General features: G+C 47.6%; 1 protein-coding gene and 1 long non-coding RNA gene across 5 annotated transcripts in view; both read left to right on the top strand.

Moving 5' to 3' along the window:
- The window catches only part of LOC125698172 (uncharacterized), a 39,880-nt gene extending 24,659 nt beyond the window's left edge, over positions 1-15,221 (top strand). For both annotated transcript variants that reach the window (XR_007379099.1, XR_007379098.1), the window contains 3 exons: positions 903-1,145; positions 1,502-1,617; positions 10,123-15,221. This is a non-coding gene — a long non-coding RNA (uncharacterized LOC125698172). The remainder of the gene's footprint in view (positions 1-902; positions 1,146-1,501; positions 1,618-10,122) is intronic.
- Positions 15,222-15,570: 349 nt separating this feature from the next.
- NEO1 (neogenin 1) overlaps positions 15,571-21,361 on the top strand; it is a 178,940-nt gene continuing 173,149 nt past the window's right edge. For 2 of the 3 annotated variants that reach the window (XM_048956121.1, XM_048956119.1), the window contains exon 1: positions 15,571-15,785. In XM_048956121.1, coding sequence (XP_048812078.1) covers positions 15,671-15,785 — 115 coding nt within the window. In that variant the 5' untranslated portion in view covers positions 15,571-15,670. The remainder of the gene's footprint in view (positions 15,786-21,361) is intronic. The other variant, XM_048956120.1, reaches the window with a different exon arrangement.

The following is a 21,361-nucleotide window of genomic DNA, read 5'->3' as shown; positions in this document are numbered from 1 at the left end:
GATGGGAAAATAACTGTCAAAAGATGGTTCTCTGGGGGAAAAGCATGAATGCTGGAATTTGGAACGTGGCTGGTGTATGGAGGAGGCAGAGAGTAAATAATTCTGAGTCAAGTACCTCTGTGCTTTCTAGCTTCACCATCATCTAACTGATATTTTACACACGTGTGCCCCTGCACACTCATCCATTGGAGAAGCCCGCAGCAGCAACTCCAAAGCAAAGCACGCTGCTCCTGCCGCTCCATTCCTCCTCTCTTCTTATTTGCTTTCATTCAGAGCTTCTCCCAAATCCACTTTACAAAGTGCAGATCTCCTTGTTTGTTACCTGTACAGGCTTTATCCATCCAAATCAGCATTATCCAAGGGTAGAAATGTTTGTCTCCTGCTGAAGCCAGTGTTGCTCCATTTGTATTTGGGGAATGGAAAAGTCACCCCTCGTCAGTACAGAAGCACAGGTGACCTGAACTGTGCCTTTCTGGCCAATCTGTGTTTCTCAGCTGCCTTTTTCTTTGAGAGAGAGAGGTATTTTACATTTCATACTGCTTCCACAGTATGCAGTGATTTATAACAGGAGCTACCTTATTAATGTCAAGGGCAGAATTGCTACCGACATTCAAGCTGCAAGAGCGTATGAAAAGCATTTAGTGAGCTGCGGCACGATCCCAGCACTGAGGGCTGTTGGCTGATGTGTTGGTGGCCTCAGCCCAGCCTGCCTGCTGCTTTCTGGGCCAGTGGGTGAAACATGAACGGGCCCATTCTGGGCTGCAGCTCTGCAACCGCCAGGCAGCCCTGAGACAGTCGCCAGGGCTCAGGTTTCCTCGAGTTTTGACAGGAGTGCAGCTCAGAGGAAACCTCTCTGCTCCTTCTGGAGGATTTACACTGCCACAAGTCTTCATTTTTTCCAGATGTTTTACCTAATAAATCAAGGAGTCTCATCAGAGGATTGAATCCAAAAGCTGTTACCATGACTTCAAAGGCACAGAGTGGAGCAGAAAGAAGCAGCGCGGACATTTTCTACCAGTCTGCAGTCACTGATGGTGAAAATATACTCTGGTTCCAGGTTTTTTTTCTGTGGGAACCAAAACTCCACCTCGATTAAATAAAATGGTGCCGTGCCCCCAGTCAACATCTGCTGGAAAAGAATCCAGGTGAATTTGGGCTGAAGTTGGCAGAAGTGGCAGTGGGTGACCCTGCACAGCCCCCAGTAAACATGGCCATTACACAGAACTGACCCGGGACATGGATTTTCCCCAGTCATGCCTTATTTTACGTGTCTCAGGTGGGGGGCTGTCAGACTGGGATAAGCCAGGTACATATCTCCTGTATTACAATGATTTGTTCAGACTGAAAAAAAAAAATCAACAACAAAAAACAAAACAAAACAAAAACACCCCAACCCAAACCCAACTTGATCTAACTATTAATTAACATGAATCAAATTACATTTACCACAAGACAGTTTGTTCCTGCTACAGACTTCAGAAAAATTGCTTCCCTCCCCCAGGATGCTGACGCCCAGCAAACTGTCACGGCTGCCTGGGATTGGTGACATCTCGAGTGACACGTGTTGGATCGTCAGATCAGAGTGGGAGCAGCACAGCTTTGGGAGCCTAAAAATAGGTACTGTCATTCTGAGCCGAAGCCTCTCTCCTCCTTCCCAGCCCACCCCACCCTGCCTGTTTGGCACGTGCAGCACATGGTTGTAGTGTTCACGTTGTACCAAAGAAAAGCCACATTCCTAAACAAGCAGCGTGGTAAGCAGTGGGCACATTATCCATAGATAACGGGTACAGGAAGGAGTACAGTGCCCGTGGAATAGCATCAGAGGTGTTCAGAGATGCTCCACAGAATAGGGAACTTGAATTCCTCTCACTGGACAGCTGCTCAGATACTTGTAATTGAGTGACTGAATGGTGAATGGAGCACATTTGATTTTCCTGGGGATCTATTCTCCCTTCCATTGTGCAGCTCTGTGAACCTTAGTCATGCTTTCACCTGTTTTTTTTGTTAAGTCTACTCACTGGAGGATGTGTCAGCATCTGCCAAACCCCAATAAGCTACATTTCATTAAAAAACCAAAACCAACAGATTATTCAGAAAGAGTGAAGTTTGATTCACAGAGATAACACTCTTTGAAGCTGTCTGCTACTTCAGTAGTGACTGATTTAAATGGGTTCCATTTTAGTATGCCTGTTAGGCCGTTCTCAAGGCCACACAAAGGAGGAGGAATTGTGTGAGGCCATATAAATCAGGGTTTGTTATAGTGAGGTCAAACACAACTGCATCGTGGGGTGTTAATAGGGAGCAGGCAAGAAGTCAAAAGCAAGTCAGAACCAATGAACAAAAGCCACAAAGCTAATCTGTCTGGTTCTTGGTGCTTCTCAGAAGTGCAGCGTCTGCACGCTCACGGTACGCTCAGGAAGAAGCTTGGGGTGTGAGGCTGATCCATATCACCTTTTCAAAGTGCTCCAGTAATTGGATGAGTAGGTTTGGTGGAACATCTGCGGTTCTCAATTTCTCCCACAGAGAAAGATCTAAAAATGAAGCTGTGCGAGCACATCACTTGTCCAGGTCTCGTCCTGCTGGTCAACACCAAGGTCACTCCTCTGAATTCATTCTCAGCTGAAACAGCGGTGAGGACAGGCAGGCCGCTGGGCACATGGGAAAGGGACCAGTGGGACTGTACTGCCATTGAATAGTTCTTCATTATGTGAAGGAAGAAAAGTCCCTACTTTTGTGCGTGCTGATAGGAGTTTCCTCCTTTTCCTGTAGCACTTTGTGGGCAGAGTGGAGGGCAGCCAAGAAAATGTAACTAGATTGAGAGGTATAAAAAACCTTTTAGTGCACACTTGAATTTAAGGCTCTCAAGTAGTGTTTCCTGTGTGCTTGAAACAGAAATACTGCATGCACCAAACCTTTTCTTTAGAAATATTTGTTCCCAACACAACTGTTGCCATGGGCCCAGTGTTCCATCTCATAGACAGGTCCTTGCAGAATGGCATTTCTGTCCTGTGACCTCTCCTTACATGCAGATCTTTTATGTGGAGGTGCATCATGGGTTAAATCCTGAGGCTTGAGCTCAGTTCTTCTTGAAGCCTGTGGAAGTGCCAGAATAAGAAGTGAACGAGGATGTCGGTGTGCAGACTTTGGAGAAGGTGACAACGCATGTATGCTTTCCCCATTCCTCACTCCCATGGAATAGGAAGTCTGAAGCACTTCAGGTGTTCGGAGGTTTCCCTTAGCCTTTGCTTCACCTGCTCACAAGGCTGTGTGATGGACCACGAAGCTGGAAGGCAGGCCTGGAGCTGCATCAGCACCACTGTGCACAGATGAACCCATGATATGGGGCACAGCTTTCTCCTCTGGGATGAGTGAGTGACCTCTGCAGCTTCCCGAATACCTCATAGCAAAAGAGAAACTGCTGAAACCTGTTGAAAAACTCTGTGCTGTCTAGCCCAAAAGCAGCTGCTAGTGCTTTAAAATGGGCCATGGGGCTTCCTTCTTAAAGAAGGAATTCAAGGCTGTGGAAAGTGTGAGGGATTGAGCATAGCTTCTGGGCCAGGAGCTTGCATGACCGCATGAGTCCATTGGGCAGGCTGCAGACACGTGCATACACATGTGCCTGAAGCACATAGCACTGTGGTTTCTGTATTAGTTTTTGTTATTTCTCAATATTCCCTTGAATATTTAATGTATTTGTCTTGGTCGCCAGCAATGAAGGCAGTGAGAGTGCTGACTCTGATGTTCCCCTGGGACATGACATCAGCTTGGGGCAGCCCAGCATTTTCCTGTAGGCCCACGCAAAAGTTCTGCCCACCACCACCAGCCCCGAGAACATTCCTGGCTTCTCCAGTAACATCCTTAACCACAGTACTGACATGAAGAATTTCAGGTAGATACGTGACCTCACACTTCCAAAGGAGTTCTGGGTCACTAGAACTTACTAGGGTTCAAGCTGTGCCTAACAAGAAGGACTTCAGCTGTCTCAGTCTTTATCTACAGCGTCTCTCCATTTCTTTGTTTTTTTTTTTCAAAGTGTATTTGGCAAGACTAGCAAGCAGGGAATGAGAGTCCAGGCCAGGACAGACAGAGCCTTTTGGAAGACAGAAAGTGAAACAGGAAAGAAGTCCTGGCAGGGAGCAAGGGCTGGGTGAAGCCCAGAATGGGAACAACAGAGGGTGCTGCAGGTCACAGCTGAGCAGAGCTGCTGCGTGGACAGGGTGAGACAGGAACATGCCTCAGCTAAGGTGCAAGGGTGCAGTTCTGATCCTTGGTGGTGGTGTGATGCGAGCTTGATGGTTGTGGGGGAATGATGGGTCAGGAAGGACTGACGGGCAGATGGATAATGCCAGACATCAGGCAGCAATGTTCATGTGCCCTTTTAAAATCAGGTCAGGCAGAGTGCTGATTTCTCCTCCTAAACAAGAGGGCTGTTTTGCTGTGGCTCTCAAGCAGCTTGAGAGCTTATCTGTGTGGGCTGGGGCTGCTGTAGGGCAGAGGAGGGGATGCACTCACGCCAAAATCCACGTGCATACAGGTACCCTCCAGCTTGATGCACAAATCTGGATTTTGCCTTTGTGAACGTTTGCCAATTATAACATATCATGTGTGTCAATAGTGCCTCTAACTTGCCTTAATACCTTTTTATGAGAATAAAATTTGTTCTTATATGGTGCTTTTCATGCTTGAGGCAGTTCAAAGCGCTTCGCTAAGCACAGTAATGAGTTAGATCTGGGGAGCGTAGTGATTGTGTAGGGAAATACAGGGACTATTATGTGCTCTGCAATAATTCACAGAGCCGCCTATGCTAGAAACTGTTTTATTTATTGAAGGAAGGAATGTTGGCTGGGTCTCGTGGTTGTCCTCTGGAAGATTTTAATGATCTTTAGTTTCCACGCAGAAAGGCACCTCTGAGAAGCTGTTGCTGAGGGAGCTGTCTAGGGGAATGGCATGGCCTGCTCTGCAGTGCCACGGTGTCAGCCGGGGTGAGGGGGTGACATCAGTTGCAGCCCTTAAGCCTGAGATTCACCTTTCTCAAGCATATTACATCTCTCTAAATCCTATCCGCACCTTCAGGCTGTTTCTGTTATTTGATGTCCTCTTTTACCTTACTTTAGTTGTAAAATACTTTTTTGTGCTGAACCTTCCACCCCTAGGTCTTGAAGGAGGTCTGCTGAGTCCAGCAATGACACTGAAGCACTGTGAAGGTGTTGCTGTGCTCCACGGAAATGAAGGGAGGTTTAAGGTTATGTCCAGACATGTGACGTGAAATCTGTGCTGTATGAGCGATAATGCAGCACTTGTTCTCCGTGCCCAGTCAGGGAGGAGGATACCAGGTCCTTGTGCCTGCCTTCTGCAGAGGAGGAGAGGCACAGGCTGTGGAGGCTTCTCCCTCTGCCCTTCCTCTCCTTTGAGAGCTTGCTGTAGGTCATTTTGTAGGACAGCTTTATCCCAGGTGTACGATTGCATGGACTCCGTGTGGAGTCCAGTCCTCAAATCTGTGTCTCTTTACCTTTCCTAGGAAAGGCAGATGAACCCTAGCACACAGCCCTAAGCTTCTGTGGGTATGTAGTGGTGGCTGGGGAACTCTTCCTACTGTTAGATAGGCCTTGATGTTGGAAGATGTACATTAGCCACTTCTGCAGTGTCTCTCCAAAGGAAGCCAGCTTTTCCCTACTGCTGTACAATCACAGAAACCTAATTAAGAGAGCGAGTGGAGTCAAACAGGAAGATGCTTCCCTCTAGGTGCTGTCTCAGCACACACATCTTCAGAAGCTTGTTGCTCACACAGTGAGCTGGCCTGTGCAGCTTTTGGTGAGTGCATTCAGCTCACCAGAGTGTTTGGTGTGATGACAGAGGCCCGTGGTGTCCCCTCTGCACATAGCAGAAGAGTTTAAGAAAGTTTGTTTGGTATGTGTGATGCCCTGGGAAGCATCCAGTGGTCCAGGAAAGCCTCAAAATTCCTCCTGAAGCCTCTTGCATCGCACCTCCTGGGTACAAAGAGAATTTACATGACTTCGACATCCCCTGCCTGCCCAGTGATTTGTGGGTTAACTACAAATACAGTCTGGGGTTCAGGGCACCAGAGGGCTTCAGACTGCGTGCAGGCAGGGCAGCCCTGCTGACAGGAATGGAGCTGGTCATTTGGGAATGTAAACAGAGGCTGACTTATTATTGAGTTAACTTGCTCATGATGGTAAAGATAATGATAGAAAAGTGTCACTTCAGGCTCCTCGTGAATGGGTGGAGGTGTTAGTAGCTTGAACTGTCCGGAGCAAAACTACTCCCAGCTAAGGCTGAATGTAAAGACCAGTACTATCTCTAATTGAAACCAGACAAAACATTCGAGCAGTCAGCCTACGAGCGCTTCATGAAAAGTGGAACACAAATGCTTTTTGTATAAGCATTAATCTTTATGCCTCACTGGGGTCATAAGTGCTAGTGAGAGTGCAAGGAGAGAATTCAGCTCGGTCAGCACTGGTCTGTAAAGATCTATGTCCAGTTTTGCACTTAGCTCTGTTTATCTGGGGCTATTAATTAGCTCCTTTCAGCTTCCCTGTGAAGATCTGTACGTTAGTTCTGCAAAATGCTCCTGCACATAAAGATCTGTCATTGATTGCTTGGGCAGCTAAATTGGGTAGACAGTTCACTACTCGAAGGTATCTCAACTTTGCATTCTTTTCTGCTAGGGCAGGAATACTGGGGATGACTTCAATCTCATTGTAATCTCCTTGTACACACTGCTTTTCTAATTTCATGCCTAGGTATGGCATTTCCATTACAAAGGAGTTTTGTTGGTTGAGCTCTACTGGTCTGGGTCTTTCAGAAGCTGATCTGAGCCTTTGGTCATGTGCTTCTGCTCTCCTCCCGCAGAACAAAACATCACCTACGCAGATCCTAAGCTATCAAAGCCCATGAAACAGTTCAAGTGCCAAACACAACCCAAATGGCTGCCTGAGAAAATTATGTCTCCCATAGGGGCTATTGAATATGCACAAACGTGTGCTCTGTTTTCCTAACGTGTCTGTCAGAACCCCGCTGATGCCTCCAGCAGAGAGAAATATTTGGCATAGTCCACTTCCCCCCAACTTTACTCTTTACAGGAAACAGAAAATGTTTTTCTTTTTCCTATGTATTTATTTGTGCTCGACTGTAATCACAAAGGGTTATATTTTTCCCCTTTCTCTGGTGACCCATGAGTGTCCACTAGCTGTCAGTTCTGCATTTCCTCTTATCTTTCACAGAGCTGTGAGCCTTTTCACCCCTTCCTCTAATGTCTGCTGTATTTCACACAAGAATTTTATGTAGGAGATGAGCTTTACGATAGGAGAGCTCTGTTCAGCTTTACTCAGCACCCTGTGCAGACTTCCCCATTTTTTTTAAATCCTCACTATTGTTCAGGTGCTCCGGTGAAGGTATTTTTCTAATGTGAAAAGGCTTTTCAGCACAGCTGTAGAGGCTGCTAATATTTCAGGCCATCTCTTTTGCTGTCTGTTGGTTCCCCACGCATTTAACAGCAAAATCCTTTGGTTGGAAAGAAGGTCACTGTGAGCACTGACTTGAAGCACTGCACTCACTTCTGCCCATTTTCAAGAGACTGCTCGTAGCCTTTGGAGCTAATTAGCGCTGCTCCTCGTTGGTGCACAACTTCCAGTTACTGAATTTCCCTTCATCTTTCAGGCTGTGGTTTGTTCACGTTCTGCTACAGCGTCACCCTGCCCGCTTCGGGACCTTGAAGTACTGTGAGTGGGGATTTGGTCTGCGCTGTGTTGGCGTTTGCATATTGCTGGTGTCGTCACCTGTCATCACCTTGGTGTCATCCCACCTCTTTTTCCAAAGGTGGAACTGCTTTTTGTTGCTCACTCCGCTGTTCTATTCCGCCGCGTGCGTTCTTTGCTTCTGAGCACTGCAGACCTCTGCCCTACTCCCTTCCATTGCAGACTTTTGCCTTCTCCCGGTCAGCAATAGTAGGGAGCTGGTGACTTTCCAGTATGTTTTTAAAAGGTTGGTTTGCTGACCTCAGACCCCTTAAAAAGTGGCCTTCAAGTCAGCTGCTGTGGTTCAACAGACCCATTGTGGGACTTACTGATGCCCACGTTGTGAGTCAGAAATCTGCTACTGAGCGGTTTGTTCTCAAACCCAGTCAGATCTGATCGCTTACCTGAGTTCAATTTGCTTTTCAACTTTGCAAATACATTATTCAGGTTAAAGAATCATAGAGCTTTCTGTGCTTAGTCCTTCTAGTATGGACGTAATTACTGTTATTTTTAGGTGAGATGCAAGATTTTGTAAGCTGAGCACAGTACGTGAGTTCTGCTCTTCAGTAAGAACACACATTAACAGCAGTAGTAGCAGTAAACATCAGAAACATGTCAGTAATCCTAGACGTTGTCTTCCCTATGCTGTCTTTTCTCCAAGTACTTCCTAGAATGACCTGGCAGCAGGAGAGGTAGTGGCTCACGCAGATATGGTGACAACAATGCCAGAAGGACCAGATGACTGTTGCCTGATACCTGGTGAGTGCAGCAGAGGTCAGAAGGAAAAAGCTGGACTACCATTAGAAAGAGTGGTTTAGACAAAGCTAACAGATCATGAAGCAAGCATCAGCCTGAAAGAGGGCTTTGAAGGCAGATTGCAGCCATTTGGGGGCTAGAAAAACAGCAGATTTGTGGGAAAGCTTTTCTTCCTTTGTCAAATATATCTTATTTGTTACCTGCCTCAGAGGGCTCACATCTGAAAAATACAGTTTCTCTTCTTCATAGAATGTAAATGTTCATTCCAGACGATACAGACATAAACCTCAAATTCTTTTCAGCCCTCAACGAAGATTTTTCAACATGGAATGCAAATCATTTTGAGAAATCGCTTCTCACTGAATACATCCACTTCTGTACTTTCAGAAATGAAGGCTACTTCTGATATCCTCAGCCTCTTTCTCTACTAATTCTCCTTTTTTGGCAATGTAAGTTTATTCCAAACTTTTAAATTCTCTCCAGTCTTTGGTAACGATCCGTTTTAGCTCAGTGCCTTTGGGAGTGTGTAGGCATCCTGCTTTTCTGCAAATTCTATCCTGTTTTGAGCATTTTCCCTCCAGATTTCCCTGCCAGCACGTACCTCGCCCTGCACTGGAGGAGAACACGCTGTTTCAACCTTGGGTCCTCAGAGCATCTTCCCAAAAATGTGTGTTAGTGGAGGGGTGGTAGTTGGAACGACAGCCTGGGCAGCATTTTCTTGCAGTGTGGCACCGGTTTGCTGGGAAGTGGTTCAGCCCCTGTCCTCTTTTTGGGTGAGGCACGTGGCTGCCAATGGGCAGCGACCTTCCAAAGCCACTGATCTCTGTTGGTGCGAACCAGAAACCTCATTTAGGTCTCTGTAGTTCCCACTGCTCCCTTTAGTGTTTCTGAATGTCTTTGTGTCTCTCTTGGACACAAAGTCACATTCTGACCTCTTTGAAACTCATTTCATATTTCTAAGAATCGATAGACTTCAAATGCAGTAGCAGAAATACCAGCTAGTCAATAAGTCCAGTCAAGTTAAGTTAGGAGTAAAAGCAGCGTGTTGTAAGGGCAACGTTTTCCTAAGGAACTGCTATTTGGGCTTATTTGTTGTTTCAATTAGTCTGATTTACTGGCTCAGTCAGGGGGCTGCAGCCTGTAGCACTCAGACTGTAATTTGATTTCTAAAGCTGCCATTCAGGTGCTAAGGAAATAAAAATATGTGATAAAACCACATTGTGACAGCAGACATATAGATCCTGATGTGCTTAATGTGCAGCATGACTGTCAGGAAGATGCAGCAGTTTGTGGCAGGATCACCCACATTTCATATCCCATCAGAGTTGCATGTTTTGCTCTCCTGGCTTTCATCACCGGTCTCCTGGGAGGAGCATGGAGAGGTGGCAGGATGGTGGTGTTTTTCCAGAGCTGTTGCCCCGAAGGGATGTTTAAGCAAAAAAAGAAAGTAAAATTAATGTGTGTGAAAAGTGCCAGATTGACAGCCTTAGCGAGTCGAACACTTTACCTATTTGAAGGCTGCCCACGTTTTATCTGCTAGAGCTGTCAGTGTGCTACCACTCCTCTGTGTGAAATGCATTCTTGTTTTTAAAACTGCCCCTTCTTTCTCCAGGTTGCTCAGTCCTGCGTCCAAGAGAGTCAGAGAGCACTGATGGGGGTGAGGAGCTGAACTTCTGTGAACCAGGAAGAAACGCTAGCAAACTTGTGCTGATTTTGGAGATGCACAAAATTTGCAAGAGGTTAGAAATGATTTTACAATAAAATTTATGCCGAATGATTCAAGGCGTAGCTCTGCTTTCAAACTAGAAGCTGCTGGGAACAGAAGCTTGTTTCTCTCCTTAGCAAAACAGGGCTGAATCACTGCTGCTACCCTCTGCAAGGAGACTTCCTCACTATCCTCTCCGAGCTCCATAACCATGCACTCCTCTGGACTTTTGCAGCAGCAGCACGGCTCCCTGCCTTTCTTGGCCTCCATTCCTCCAGGAAAAATAAACAAATCCAGTATCTCTTCCATGAAGAATCCATTACGTTTTATAGAAATTCCTTCACAGTGTTTGCAAGGGTGATGAGATTCGGAGTAGCATTCCAGTTGCAGGAAGCAGACCTAAAACTCTGGCTTGAAAGGGATACCTGAGAAGCTATGGACAAATCAGTCGCACTACAGCTGAACTCTGTCCCGGTCCACATCTATAATCTAATGTCAGTATTCTTCCCTGTTTCTGCAGATCATCATCCCAGCCTTCACTACATCTTACTAATGACGTGTGCCATTGTTTCTGAACTCTTAAATTACCCGACTGAAGTAATTTTGTTCATCTTTACAGTGCTGCCACAAGTTTCCGTGACTTCTCTGACTTCAGTTTTTGCAATTTCAAATAGAAATACTTCAGTCAGTATTCACAACAGGGGCTCCTGGAATCATTATGTATACATATATCTCTCCAGTTTTAAATATCTAGAGTAGGAAAGTGAGATAGAAGCCATCTGTGAGTGACCTCCAACAGCACTAGAGACGTACAGGGGCTGAAGTTATCAATTGTACCTTTCCTTGGTTCGTTTTTCCTTCTGCCTTCTCTGAGGAAAGGGCTTGCTTTTACTGAGTGGTTGTACAGTGCCTAATACAATAGGACCAACCTCAGGTAAGACCTTTAGGCACTCCCATTATATGAATGAGAACAAGATTGTTGGTGTCAGTAATTAACATTCTTGTGGGATTGTTGGAAATGCTTTGGGATAAACACCACCTGGAATCCTTGCCTGGCTTATGTGGTTTTTAAGCTGCAGAGGAGGCTGATCCTGTTCACATGAGGGGGCATGGACCCTCTGTCTCTCCTCTTTTTGGGCACAGAAAGAGTCTTTCAGTCCAAAAATGCAATACAGAACCTCAGTGAGAAGGGGGAGGCCTGGAAAAGTGAGGGTGTTGCCAACAGGGAAGAAAAATGGGGATCGGTTAGCAGCGTGGCCCCATTAAAGGTCTCACTTAAAGAAAAAAATCCTATGACAGTCACCAAAACAGAGAGAACAGTACTGAACTGTGTGCAACTGATGACACAGTGAATGCCTGTGGTGCAGGGTCATCCCATGGCAGGCTTCCAGAGATGAATCTTGCTCTGGTTAAGCAGATGGCAGAACTCCCCTTGATTGCACTTAATGCTTGGCTTTGCCTCTGGTGTTACCTGCATTTCTCTGCCTCTGAGCGCCCAGACAGCCGCATCCCACATCATTATGCAATTCTGATAACCAAGAAATTGTGCTCTACAGTGTGGATTGGATTCAGTAAGCCTTGCATTTTGGATTCTTGGTTTCCTCTATCTGCACCTGAAATCCCTGAGTAAACAAACATAGGATTAGATCTCAACAGCTCCTTAGCAGACCAAGCCATTAAAAGCATTTCACACCAGCTGCTCCGCTCCCATTTCGGACTCTATTAAACACCAAGTCAAGCAAAGGAGTTCACTCTTCCTTCCAGACTTCTGGGAAACAACTGATCGTGGTGACTATGGAATGTTTGCCTCCATTTGTGACCCCCTCCAGTGAGGAGCTGGAATTATCTGGCCGTTGACATCAGGAACGACGTTAATATGTGCTAGAGTTAGAGGCCTTCTGGCAAACAGCCTACTAACCTAGAATTTGCTCTGCAGTGTCAGGAGTATGACTTCTAACCTTGGAGCAGCTTGCAAAACCACATCTGTGAACAATAAATATGAAAAACAGAAAAAAAATATCTAGTCCCTGTTGAACAATGAAAGAGAGCCCATCGTGCTAGACTCTGCAGTGATCAGTACGGCAAGCTATGCAGGCACAATCAAACTGTTTGCCAAAAGTCTGTGGTTGTAACTCCTACCCAAGGGATGCAGCACAGCAGATTAATCTTAGGGTGAGTATCTCACAGATGTAAGTCTTAAACTTAATGAGCCAGGTCCTTATTTACGCTGCAGTTCCTTCTTACCCCAAAATTACCTCTTCCAGCTGCTTGAGGATGTCCAGTAATGGGAAATTCTCTTAATCAGGATTACAATTCTGTGCTAACTCAAGTCCTGCGTAGCAATAGAGAGATTATGTCCAGAGAGGCGGACGTAATGTAGAGTGCAGCTGAACCACTGAATTTTAATTTTATTGCTCTTCTTGTTGGTAACAGCCAGCACAGTGCAACTCACAGCAGCTTGAGAGTGCTTCCAGATCTCACCGGGAGTCAGAAAGGTTCAGTGCTAGCCTCAGGGAGTCACAAAAGGTCAGAGAAACTGTCTTTGTTCTGTAACCTTATTTCTGCACCAAAAAACAGTAGCTTGGCTTTAAACGAGGAAAAACCTCAAGCAAAAGAAAGAAATTTAATCACTGAAATTAAGGTCTTCCTCCAGATCTCCCTCTGGAGAGTACTCTCTGTCTCTGTTGATCACACACGAGCGCAGTGTCAACGTTTGAGTGACAGCATTAAATCTTGGTTATAAGGCTTAGATATCTCCAAGAGGAGAAATACATTTTCCACTCTACAGTTTAGAACTAGCTGAGGCAGGTGAGGTAAAAAAAACTTTCTTCCACTGTTACCAAAGAAGGGAGTTGTTTATGCGTAGATATTACACATCTGCAGCCTAGAGATGTTTTTTGCTCCTTAAATCCAAGAGTTTCAAAGTTAAGAAGTGCCAATGTTATGGTGGCCTATGCAACTGTGATTTGTTGCCTTTTGTGTATTTGCATTATGATGCACTATTTAATTGTAATTAGATCACACGCTGTTCTTTCGACAGGTTCCCAGCCTTGCTCATTGTGCAGAATAGACTGTGCTCACTAAGTAATAATTTTATTTTCTCCTTGCTGTTCACTATGTGGCCCATGCTTTATTTACTGCACGCTATTCAAATATTGTTCTGAAGACAGATTTATTCATTTCCTCCTGGGTTTCTGTGTGGTGCTCATCACTATGGTATCCAAGTGCTTCACAAATTCTAATTCATTTTCTCAACGCTGTTGCAAGAACTGGTATCACCCATGTTTTACAGATGAAGAATCTAGGCATACAGATGGAACAGTAAAAAATATCTTTTAATTTTAGCTATCCAATTAGAAATACTCATGGCCTGATTCTGTCAGAAAATACAACGTGGCAAAGCTGAATAAAACTTAGACAAAGTTGAATAAATTCTCATTTACCACCAGTTCTATCTGTTAGAGTTCTTCACTTCTGCAGATAAGACTTCAATAAGAATGCCAAACCAGGCCCTAGGCCTTGCAGGCTGCACAACTATTGCATAGCAAACCTCTGTCTGGGGCACCATCCTGAGGCTGCAGCGCTTTCCTGGAGCAGCACCCACCGGAGCCACAGCACGGTGCTTGCTTTTCCTGCAGTCCCCTGCAAGGTACATAAAATACCTACATCTAATTTTTATAGGAAATTAAGTTATTTGGGCTTTTACTTTTGTTCCTTCACCTTGATTCAGCATCAGAGCCAGGCCTATCTGTTTGCGCTGGCAACATTTATTCTGGTATTTCATAACTTGGGAGTGTTTTGTAGCCTAACTAATGTTGCTTTAATGTAGTTTGCCATGTCTGTTTCTCTCTCGTATAGAGGCAACCTTAAAAACAAAACAAAACCACAGCAATGTAATCCATGTTAAACTGGTATCTATGTAGGCCATCAGCAATGTGGAAATTTGCTCTGAAAGTGGAAAAAAATAGCTTGGCTCTCCTGCACACAGTCCAGCACTGTAAGAGGGTGATGAATGCTCCCAGTGCATCTCAGACTCTTGCTGCCAGTAGATGTGACAGTTTTCCAGATGGTCTTCATTCCCATTTTTCTCCTGCTCCTCTTCTGTTTCTGACTCTTCTCCCAGCAGGCTGGTTCCAGGCTTGTGCACGTGCTTCATCCCTCCCTGCAGACAGAGCCCCTCTCCAGCCCAACTCCTTCCCATTGCCCTGGAGATCCTGTCTTTCTCCAGGCCCTTTGTGCCTGCCAACTTCCCCGACCCACTTCTCGTCCCACCGCACGTCCGGCAGGAGCAGGGATCACAGCAGGAGATCCCCACTCGCATTGCTGGAAGCAGGGAGAGGACCAGAAGGACGGGTTCCCTGCTCAGCCTGGGTGCACTCAGACTTGGCATGGAGCCGGGCAGCAGGGAACTGGAACGGCAGGTCTGGCTCTGCTCCCTGGGGCTGTGACTACTCTGCAAGCGTGAAACCGCTGCAGGATGGCACTGGTGAACCCCACAAGCAACAGCAGCGTGCTCAGTAGGTTTTTCTACAGAGCTGTGAGGAAACGTCTCTCACAAGGTGACCCTTGTGCTTTGTAGGCCCAAATAACCTTTTCCTCTGGCTTGACAGAAGGGATGACGGCAGTTCTGAAGCATAACCCAAGGTATGAACTTTGGGTGCTCTCAGCACAACAACTGTCTGGTGCTAATAATGGTGACTGAAGATGGGATTTCACGATGGGAACCGCTAACCATCACGGCGACGCCTCCAGCCCCACCCGTTCTTCAGTCTGAGCCACAACCAAACCTCCTCAGGAGGAGACAACCCGCGGCTGGAACGCTCCAGGATGCTGCCAGCGGAGGACAAACCCACATCCTGACAGAACGCTGGACAAAAAGATGTGGGTTTTTAGTGCGGGACGGCCGCTTTATGGAAAGATGCACCCCGCGAGCAGCGTTGCACTATCACAGCGCCCCAGTAGCGCTGCCTATCGCAGGGCTACCCTCTAAGAAAGAGAGCGCGACCGTGCCGGTTTTAGGTGGGGATCGGGGCGGGATTGAGGGCGGGGCGGCACGGCGTCCCGCGCAGGCGCTGTGGTGGGCGGGCGGGCGCGCGCACACCTGGCGCTGAGGGGGGGCTGCGGGGCCGGGGGGCGGTGACGCCTCAGCGGGGGCGCATGCGCGGACGGGAGGGGGAGGGCGGGGCGGGGCGGGCCGGGGGCGGGAGTAAGGGAGGGGCGGGGCGGGCGGCCCCTCGGCTCCGTGTGAGGGAGCCGCGGAGCGCGGCGCCGGGATTGGGACCGCGGACCGGCCCGCGATGGAGTGAGCCTACTGCAGCCTGTCTTCCTGCCGTCCGCTCGGAGAGGCGCGGGGCCTGAGAGCGGGGAGCGAGGAGCGGGCCGGCGGCAGGAGGAGCCCCCCGGGGAGGAGGGGCCGGCGCTGGGAGCGCGGCTGCGGGGCGCGGGGCGCGGAGCGATGGCGGCGGGGCGAGCGCGGCGGCTGCTCGGCTCCCTCTGGCTGGCGCTGCTCCTCGGGCAGCCGCAGCCCTCGGCCGCCGCCGCGCGGAGCGGCCCCCGGAACCCCCTGACAGGTACGGGGAGCGGCGGAGGGAGCGGGGGGCGGCGGTGGGGGGCGGCGGGGGCAGAGCGCCCCGCCCCGGGCTGCTTTTATTTCCCATTCTGTGATTTGGAATCTATTTTTTTCGTGCGTGTTTGTGGTTATTATTTTTTTTTTTTAACTATTATTATTTTTTTTCCCTCTGTTCTCCCGCCGCACTTGTCCGAGCCGGACGGGGCTGGTGGAGGCCACTGCGCAGCTCCGCGGGGCGCACCTGGGACCGGGCGGGGGTCGGGGCCACCTGCGGCGGGGGGCGCTGGGCGCTGAGAGGGGCGCTGAGCGCTGATCGGGGCCGGCCGCACTGCGCGCCTCTCTGCGCCGTGCCGCGGCTCTCCGGGCTTTGGCGGCCGTCATCCCGTCCGGATGGCGCGTAGCGGGCGGCCCTCCGATGGGCCTTGGTGAAGGGAGTTGGGTCGGAGCCGCGCCGTAGTTTTGCGGCAGCGTTATAATCAAATGACGGCTTGGAAAAAACTTTGGCGTTCCTCGTCGGCGGAGCTTAAAAAGGATCTCGCGTGTGGAGTTCTGGATTTTATTTCGAAGCGGCCCCCCGTTGGGTCCTGGCGTTTCCGGGGGGAGCCGGGAGCCGGCAGGTAGTGGTGCCGCTGTCCTGTTGGCATCGCGCTGGGCAGAGCCGGTCCTCCTGATGTCATCCTGTGGCGGGGAACGCGTTGCCTTAACCTGTGCCGTTGCACGAGCTCTGTGGATTCCACCTCTGAAGATTGCTGGTTTTTTTTCTTTTCCCTTTTGAGAAATCAAGGATTAGATACAAACATCTTTGTATCTCTGTAATAGTTACTGTTTTCATGTGCAGTTCTGTTTGGGTGTTTGCTGCTCTGCTGGCAGCTTGCTGTAGCGATGTAGTCATATTGAGTGCTCTCAGCTGCATGAAATAACATCCTTTATGGTTTGAAGCCATCAAAAGGGCAGGTGAAGACATAGCCATAACACCAAAGGGATGAGTTAAGCCAGCAGTGCACAGAAATACGCAAAATATTCATTGAGGCTACGTGTGTCAGAGCGAGAGTTTGGAAGCAGCAGTGTGACGGCACTGGAAGTTCAGTGCACCTCATTGCCTCCTCTCTTCATCTTGTGGAGCATGTTCCTGCACTGCAGCCATGTGCTGCCCCATCCCACCCACACAAGGATAGGAGTCAGGGTTTCCTCTGAGGGGGAAGTCCATTGCTCCCTGAGAGGGGAGTCCGTGAAGGACAGCCTTGGTTCTTTGTCTCCATGAGGAGGTGAGATGCTTCTTGCACAGCAGAACTTCATCATGCTTGCTCCCATCTGATCTGTAGTAGGTTTTTTTCTTAAATAAGAGATGTTCCACATACATTCATATTTGGCAAGCGGGAGAAGCGCATTCAAATCCCTCCGTGCTGGTGGTAGAGGGAATCAGATACAAATGCTCCACATCGTGCACAGAGGTCCTCTCTGTTGTCATTTAGACACTGGGGTGGCAGTGCTGCCCTCCTGTTGATGTGTTCTAGGCGTGGGGATGACGATGCTGTGCTCCTGTTGATGTGTTCTAGGCATGGTGGTCTTCTGCTCCCTGTTGCTGTGTTCTGGGTGCAGGAATGCTGCTCCCACGCTTCCCATTGTTGTGTTCTAGGCATGACAGTGCTGTGCCCTTGTTTTTGTGTGGTAGATGTGGGGTGGCAGTGCTGTGCACCCCATCAGTGTGTTCTGGGTGTGGGGGTGGTGGTCCCGTTGTTGGTTGTGGCCCATCAGTGCACATGACGAGACAGAGGACCGCGTGGTTTGGCCTTGATGAAAGGTAGATGTGTGCCTCTGCATCACAAGACTGAAGTGTTTTGTGTCCAGAAGGAATAGTGTTCTGTTTCTGAGCCTTCTGGGGTTGATAAAAAGATACAAAAGAGCAGAAGTTGGAGGTCTGGAAGGCCACGTTCTTCATAGCAGTGAATGTTTCAGTGACATTTGATTCCATCTATAAATAGGCAGTAATTGCTCTCTGAAGAAGAAAGGAGTGTAGCAGAATTATTTTAGGAAGAAAAATGTGTAACTTAAAGCATTTTTTTCGAGTATCTGGAAACATGAGCCTGTGTCACAATCGATCTGGTTGCTTTGTGTGTGAGGTGAAGTGAGCTGCTTGTTTCAGAGGTAGGACAGCATTTCACTTAGCTGAGGGGATAAAGCCCAACCAGAGTAGAAGCAAGGAGTGAGCTTCGGTGCCTGCCTCGTGTTACTTTGAAACATACTTGAGATAAATGTGGAAACTTTGATCTAAACAGGATTACATTCAGAATAAAACCGAAATTGGTGTCGATTTTAATTATTAATAGAAAAGCTGTGATAAACCGGGTACAGCATTAAGATCGCAGGTGAGATTGTTCAGAAGCAGGAAATTTGTTCCGTCTCTCGCTGGGGTTGGTGAAGTCCTTGGCACCGGAGCATGCCTTGTTGTTAGGGATAAACTGGTGGTTTGGGAAGTGCCCAGCTGGAAGCAGTGGGAACCAGAGGTGTGCTGGACTCCTGGAGCATAACAGGTGCTCAGCAACATGTTGGCTGCAGCTCCTTGTGCCACGTGTACTGCTGTGAGGGCTGCCACGGTGTGTGGGAGCTGAATGACACAGAAGCAGAGGTTTGCTGGGTGCCTGAGGAATGTAAAGTTGGGATTTCTTTTTGTTCTTCATGCATTTGATGATTTCTAAATGAGCTAAAAACTGAGCACAGATAGGCAGGTTTCAGTTACGTCCCTGCAGCACAGATCTCCAGCTGATGTCCCCATCATGTGTATACCAGGCTGGTGTGTGCTGGCTGTTGCGTGCCATCTGATATGAGCAGTTTGGTTGCTAGTACTGCTGAGATACGAGTGCCCCAACACTGCTGATTACATGTGTGTATAAATAGGCAAATGAGAAAGGGCTGCTGACCCTGCAGCCTGTGCCTTGTGAGTGAGAACTGCTGTGTGACTCCAGCCGCCTTGCTGAGGGCTTTGTAGTGTGTTGGTGCCTGGTCTGCAGCTGTGAGTGCCCGGGCTGGAGATGCCTTTTGCAGTGTGCGTTGTGTTTGTCGTGATGAAAAGCCCTAGAAGCATGTAACTTGTGCAGCATCAGCTGGAGGAACTGTGGAAGAGTAAAAGCACATTTTTGCACCATCTGTAGCTCCTGCATAGAATACAGCCAGTGTGTTTGAGCTCACTTTGCATCAGCAAGGAGGAGGTACACCTGAGGTTCCTGCTGATGGCTGGCAGTGCTCCTTCCCTGTGCAGGATCTGCCACAGCTTCCAGGTGCCAATGAGTGGGAGGGAGGCACTCTGCTTCCATTCACCCCGTGAGGCTGTTGTTACTGGTGTCGGGCTTGCAGGATTAGAATTCAGCCAGCTGCAGGGCCAAGATTGCAGCTCCTTGTGTGTTGAACTTAAATGCTGGTTACAGAGTGGATTTATTTGCTTTCCTATGAATATTAAGAAGTGGGAGTTCAACCCCTGAAAAAGAACAAATCCTCCTGCTGTATTTGGGGATGCAGGCAGTGGATGCAGGTAGTGGTGTGTTTGCTGGGGGAGATGCCTCACTCAGGTTGTGGTGCTGATGCAGGTCTCTGCTCCTTGAGTGGTTGCATTGATGCTCTGAGGATATTGATCTTTTAAAAAATAATAATTAAATAATTTTTTTTTTTTAAAGAGTTCTTAATAGAAAAAACGCCTCAGCACTGTGGAAACAACAGTAATATTTTACTGATTGGGTGCTATTGATTTAGTTCTTCAGTTAAATTGCAAAGATGAAAGTGGTAATCCTGATTAATTCCGTATAAATAAGTGAGCCCAATTTGTAAGTGTATTGTTGCAGGCTGCTGTTGGAAATCTGAAACCCCAGCTTTATATGCTGTATTTAATTCTGAGTGCTTTTCACCATTTAGTATTCATGCTAAAGACAGCATCTTAATTTTACGAGACAAACAGACCATCAGTCTGTGGTAAGCCTTTTTTATCATTGGTAAACCTGCCCTGACCGGGGGGAGGGAAGGAGGGCCCTCCAGCTCAGGGGCACCGTGGGCCCTGCAGGCCAGGGTCACATCTCTGGGCTCTTCCCCATCACCGTTCCTTTGGGTCAGGCCTGATACAAATCTTATTTGCTTTTAATACTGATAGAGAAAGCTCCTGTCGTAAAAAGGAGTTCCATTATCATGGGAACAGCCTGTGTTTGCTCTCTGGTTTCTCTAAGTGCTGTGTGGGATGGGAACTCGTGTCAGGAGGAGGTGGCTGGAAGTTTCTTGGGTTTTATGCCACTCATTCCCATGTCCACACAGCCTCCCCATCTAAACACACCTGTTCTTACAGCATCTTCCACTTCTCACTGCCAGGCTTTGAGCTTTCCTGGTTCGACTTCAGTTTCTTGCTAGGAGGCGAGCAAGACTGAGTGCAGTGTTTTGAGGCAACAGCATGGTGTTATTTATGATGTGACCATACTTATTCCTCCTGTTCCTTGGGCATTCTGGTATTCTAAGTAAGATTTTCTCTCCAGTTGTGAAGTTGATCTAGAGATGGTGAATTTCATGGTAGAGAGAGCTTTTCCCTTCAGAATGCACCACTCTGCATGCACTGGCGGTGAGTTTTCTTTGCCACGAAGGAGTTTGTGCAGCTGACTGACAGCAGATACCACTGAAGAAATCCACTTGCTCTGCTTTGGCTGGGATTCTTCATTGGCAGGTTCTGACCTGTGGACTGGAGCGCACTGGGGTACGTGTTAGCTCAGATGAGAGACTTCTTTCTAATCACCTCGAGTCTGAATGATTCAGGCATAGCAACTTTATAATCTCAACTAATAAACATCCTCTTGTCATATAGCTTTGACCAGAGGTCTTCTAAATGCGGAAGAGCCGCTCTGTGACTCAGTTACCCACTGCTTCACCTGCTTGAAGAAGTTGTGGTTTTATTTTGTGGTGATGGATGAGTGATACTAAGGAGTGCCTTAGCTGTGCTTTCTTGGATTTCTTTTGCTCTTTGGTCTGATGGGGGAGCGATGCATGGATTTCTGTACTTCTGCCTCCTACTCCCTTAAATTTTCACCTCATCTCTCCTAGCCTTCTGTCTGTACACTTCATATCCTTTTGGGTTCCAGAAGGCTAGGGTTTCCATTCACTGGATATCTCTCTGTTGAGCTTTCTCAGCCGCATACTCCTGTATTTCTATCTTTTGTTTAGAAATACAAATGTGTTCTCAGTTTTGATTCAGGCTTTCTGGCTCTACAGATACGTGGGAGCTCAGTATTTCACCTTTGTTTTTACTTCTTGTCTTCTGTGCATGTCTTGAAGCTGTCACGTTCGCTGACAGTTGGTCGAAGTGCATGTCAGCAGCCAGCTTGGTTGTCTTCCATTATTGCTACACTTAGATAAATTTATCCTGTTTGATGCGCTTTTAACATTTTTTGACATGTGTCTAATGTTGATGTTGACCTGGAGGTGAAGAATGGGACGCTGCTAGAATGCGTGCTGTGTGCAATAGTACGTACCAGTGTAGTTTTAAGTGGGGTTTTGTGCCAATTAAAATATTTAACGTAGACTTTGTGTTGTTTTGAAGAGATAATCTCCTTT

Source organism: Lagopus muta, chromosome 10 (genome assembly GCF_023343835.1).
Source record: "Lagopus muta isolate bLagMut1 chromosome 10, bLagMut1 primary, whole genome shotgun sequence".
Classification (NCBI taxonomy): domain Eukaryota; kingdom Metazoa; phylum Chordata; class Aves; order Galliformes; family Phasianidae; genus Lagopus; species Lagopus muta.
This window is presented reverse-complemented; position numbering and strand designations above follow the sequence as displayed.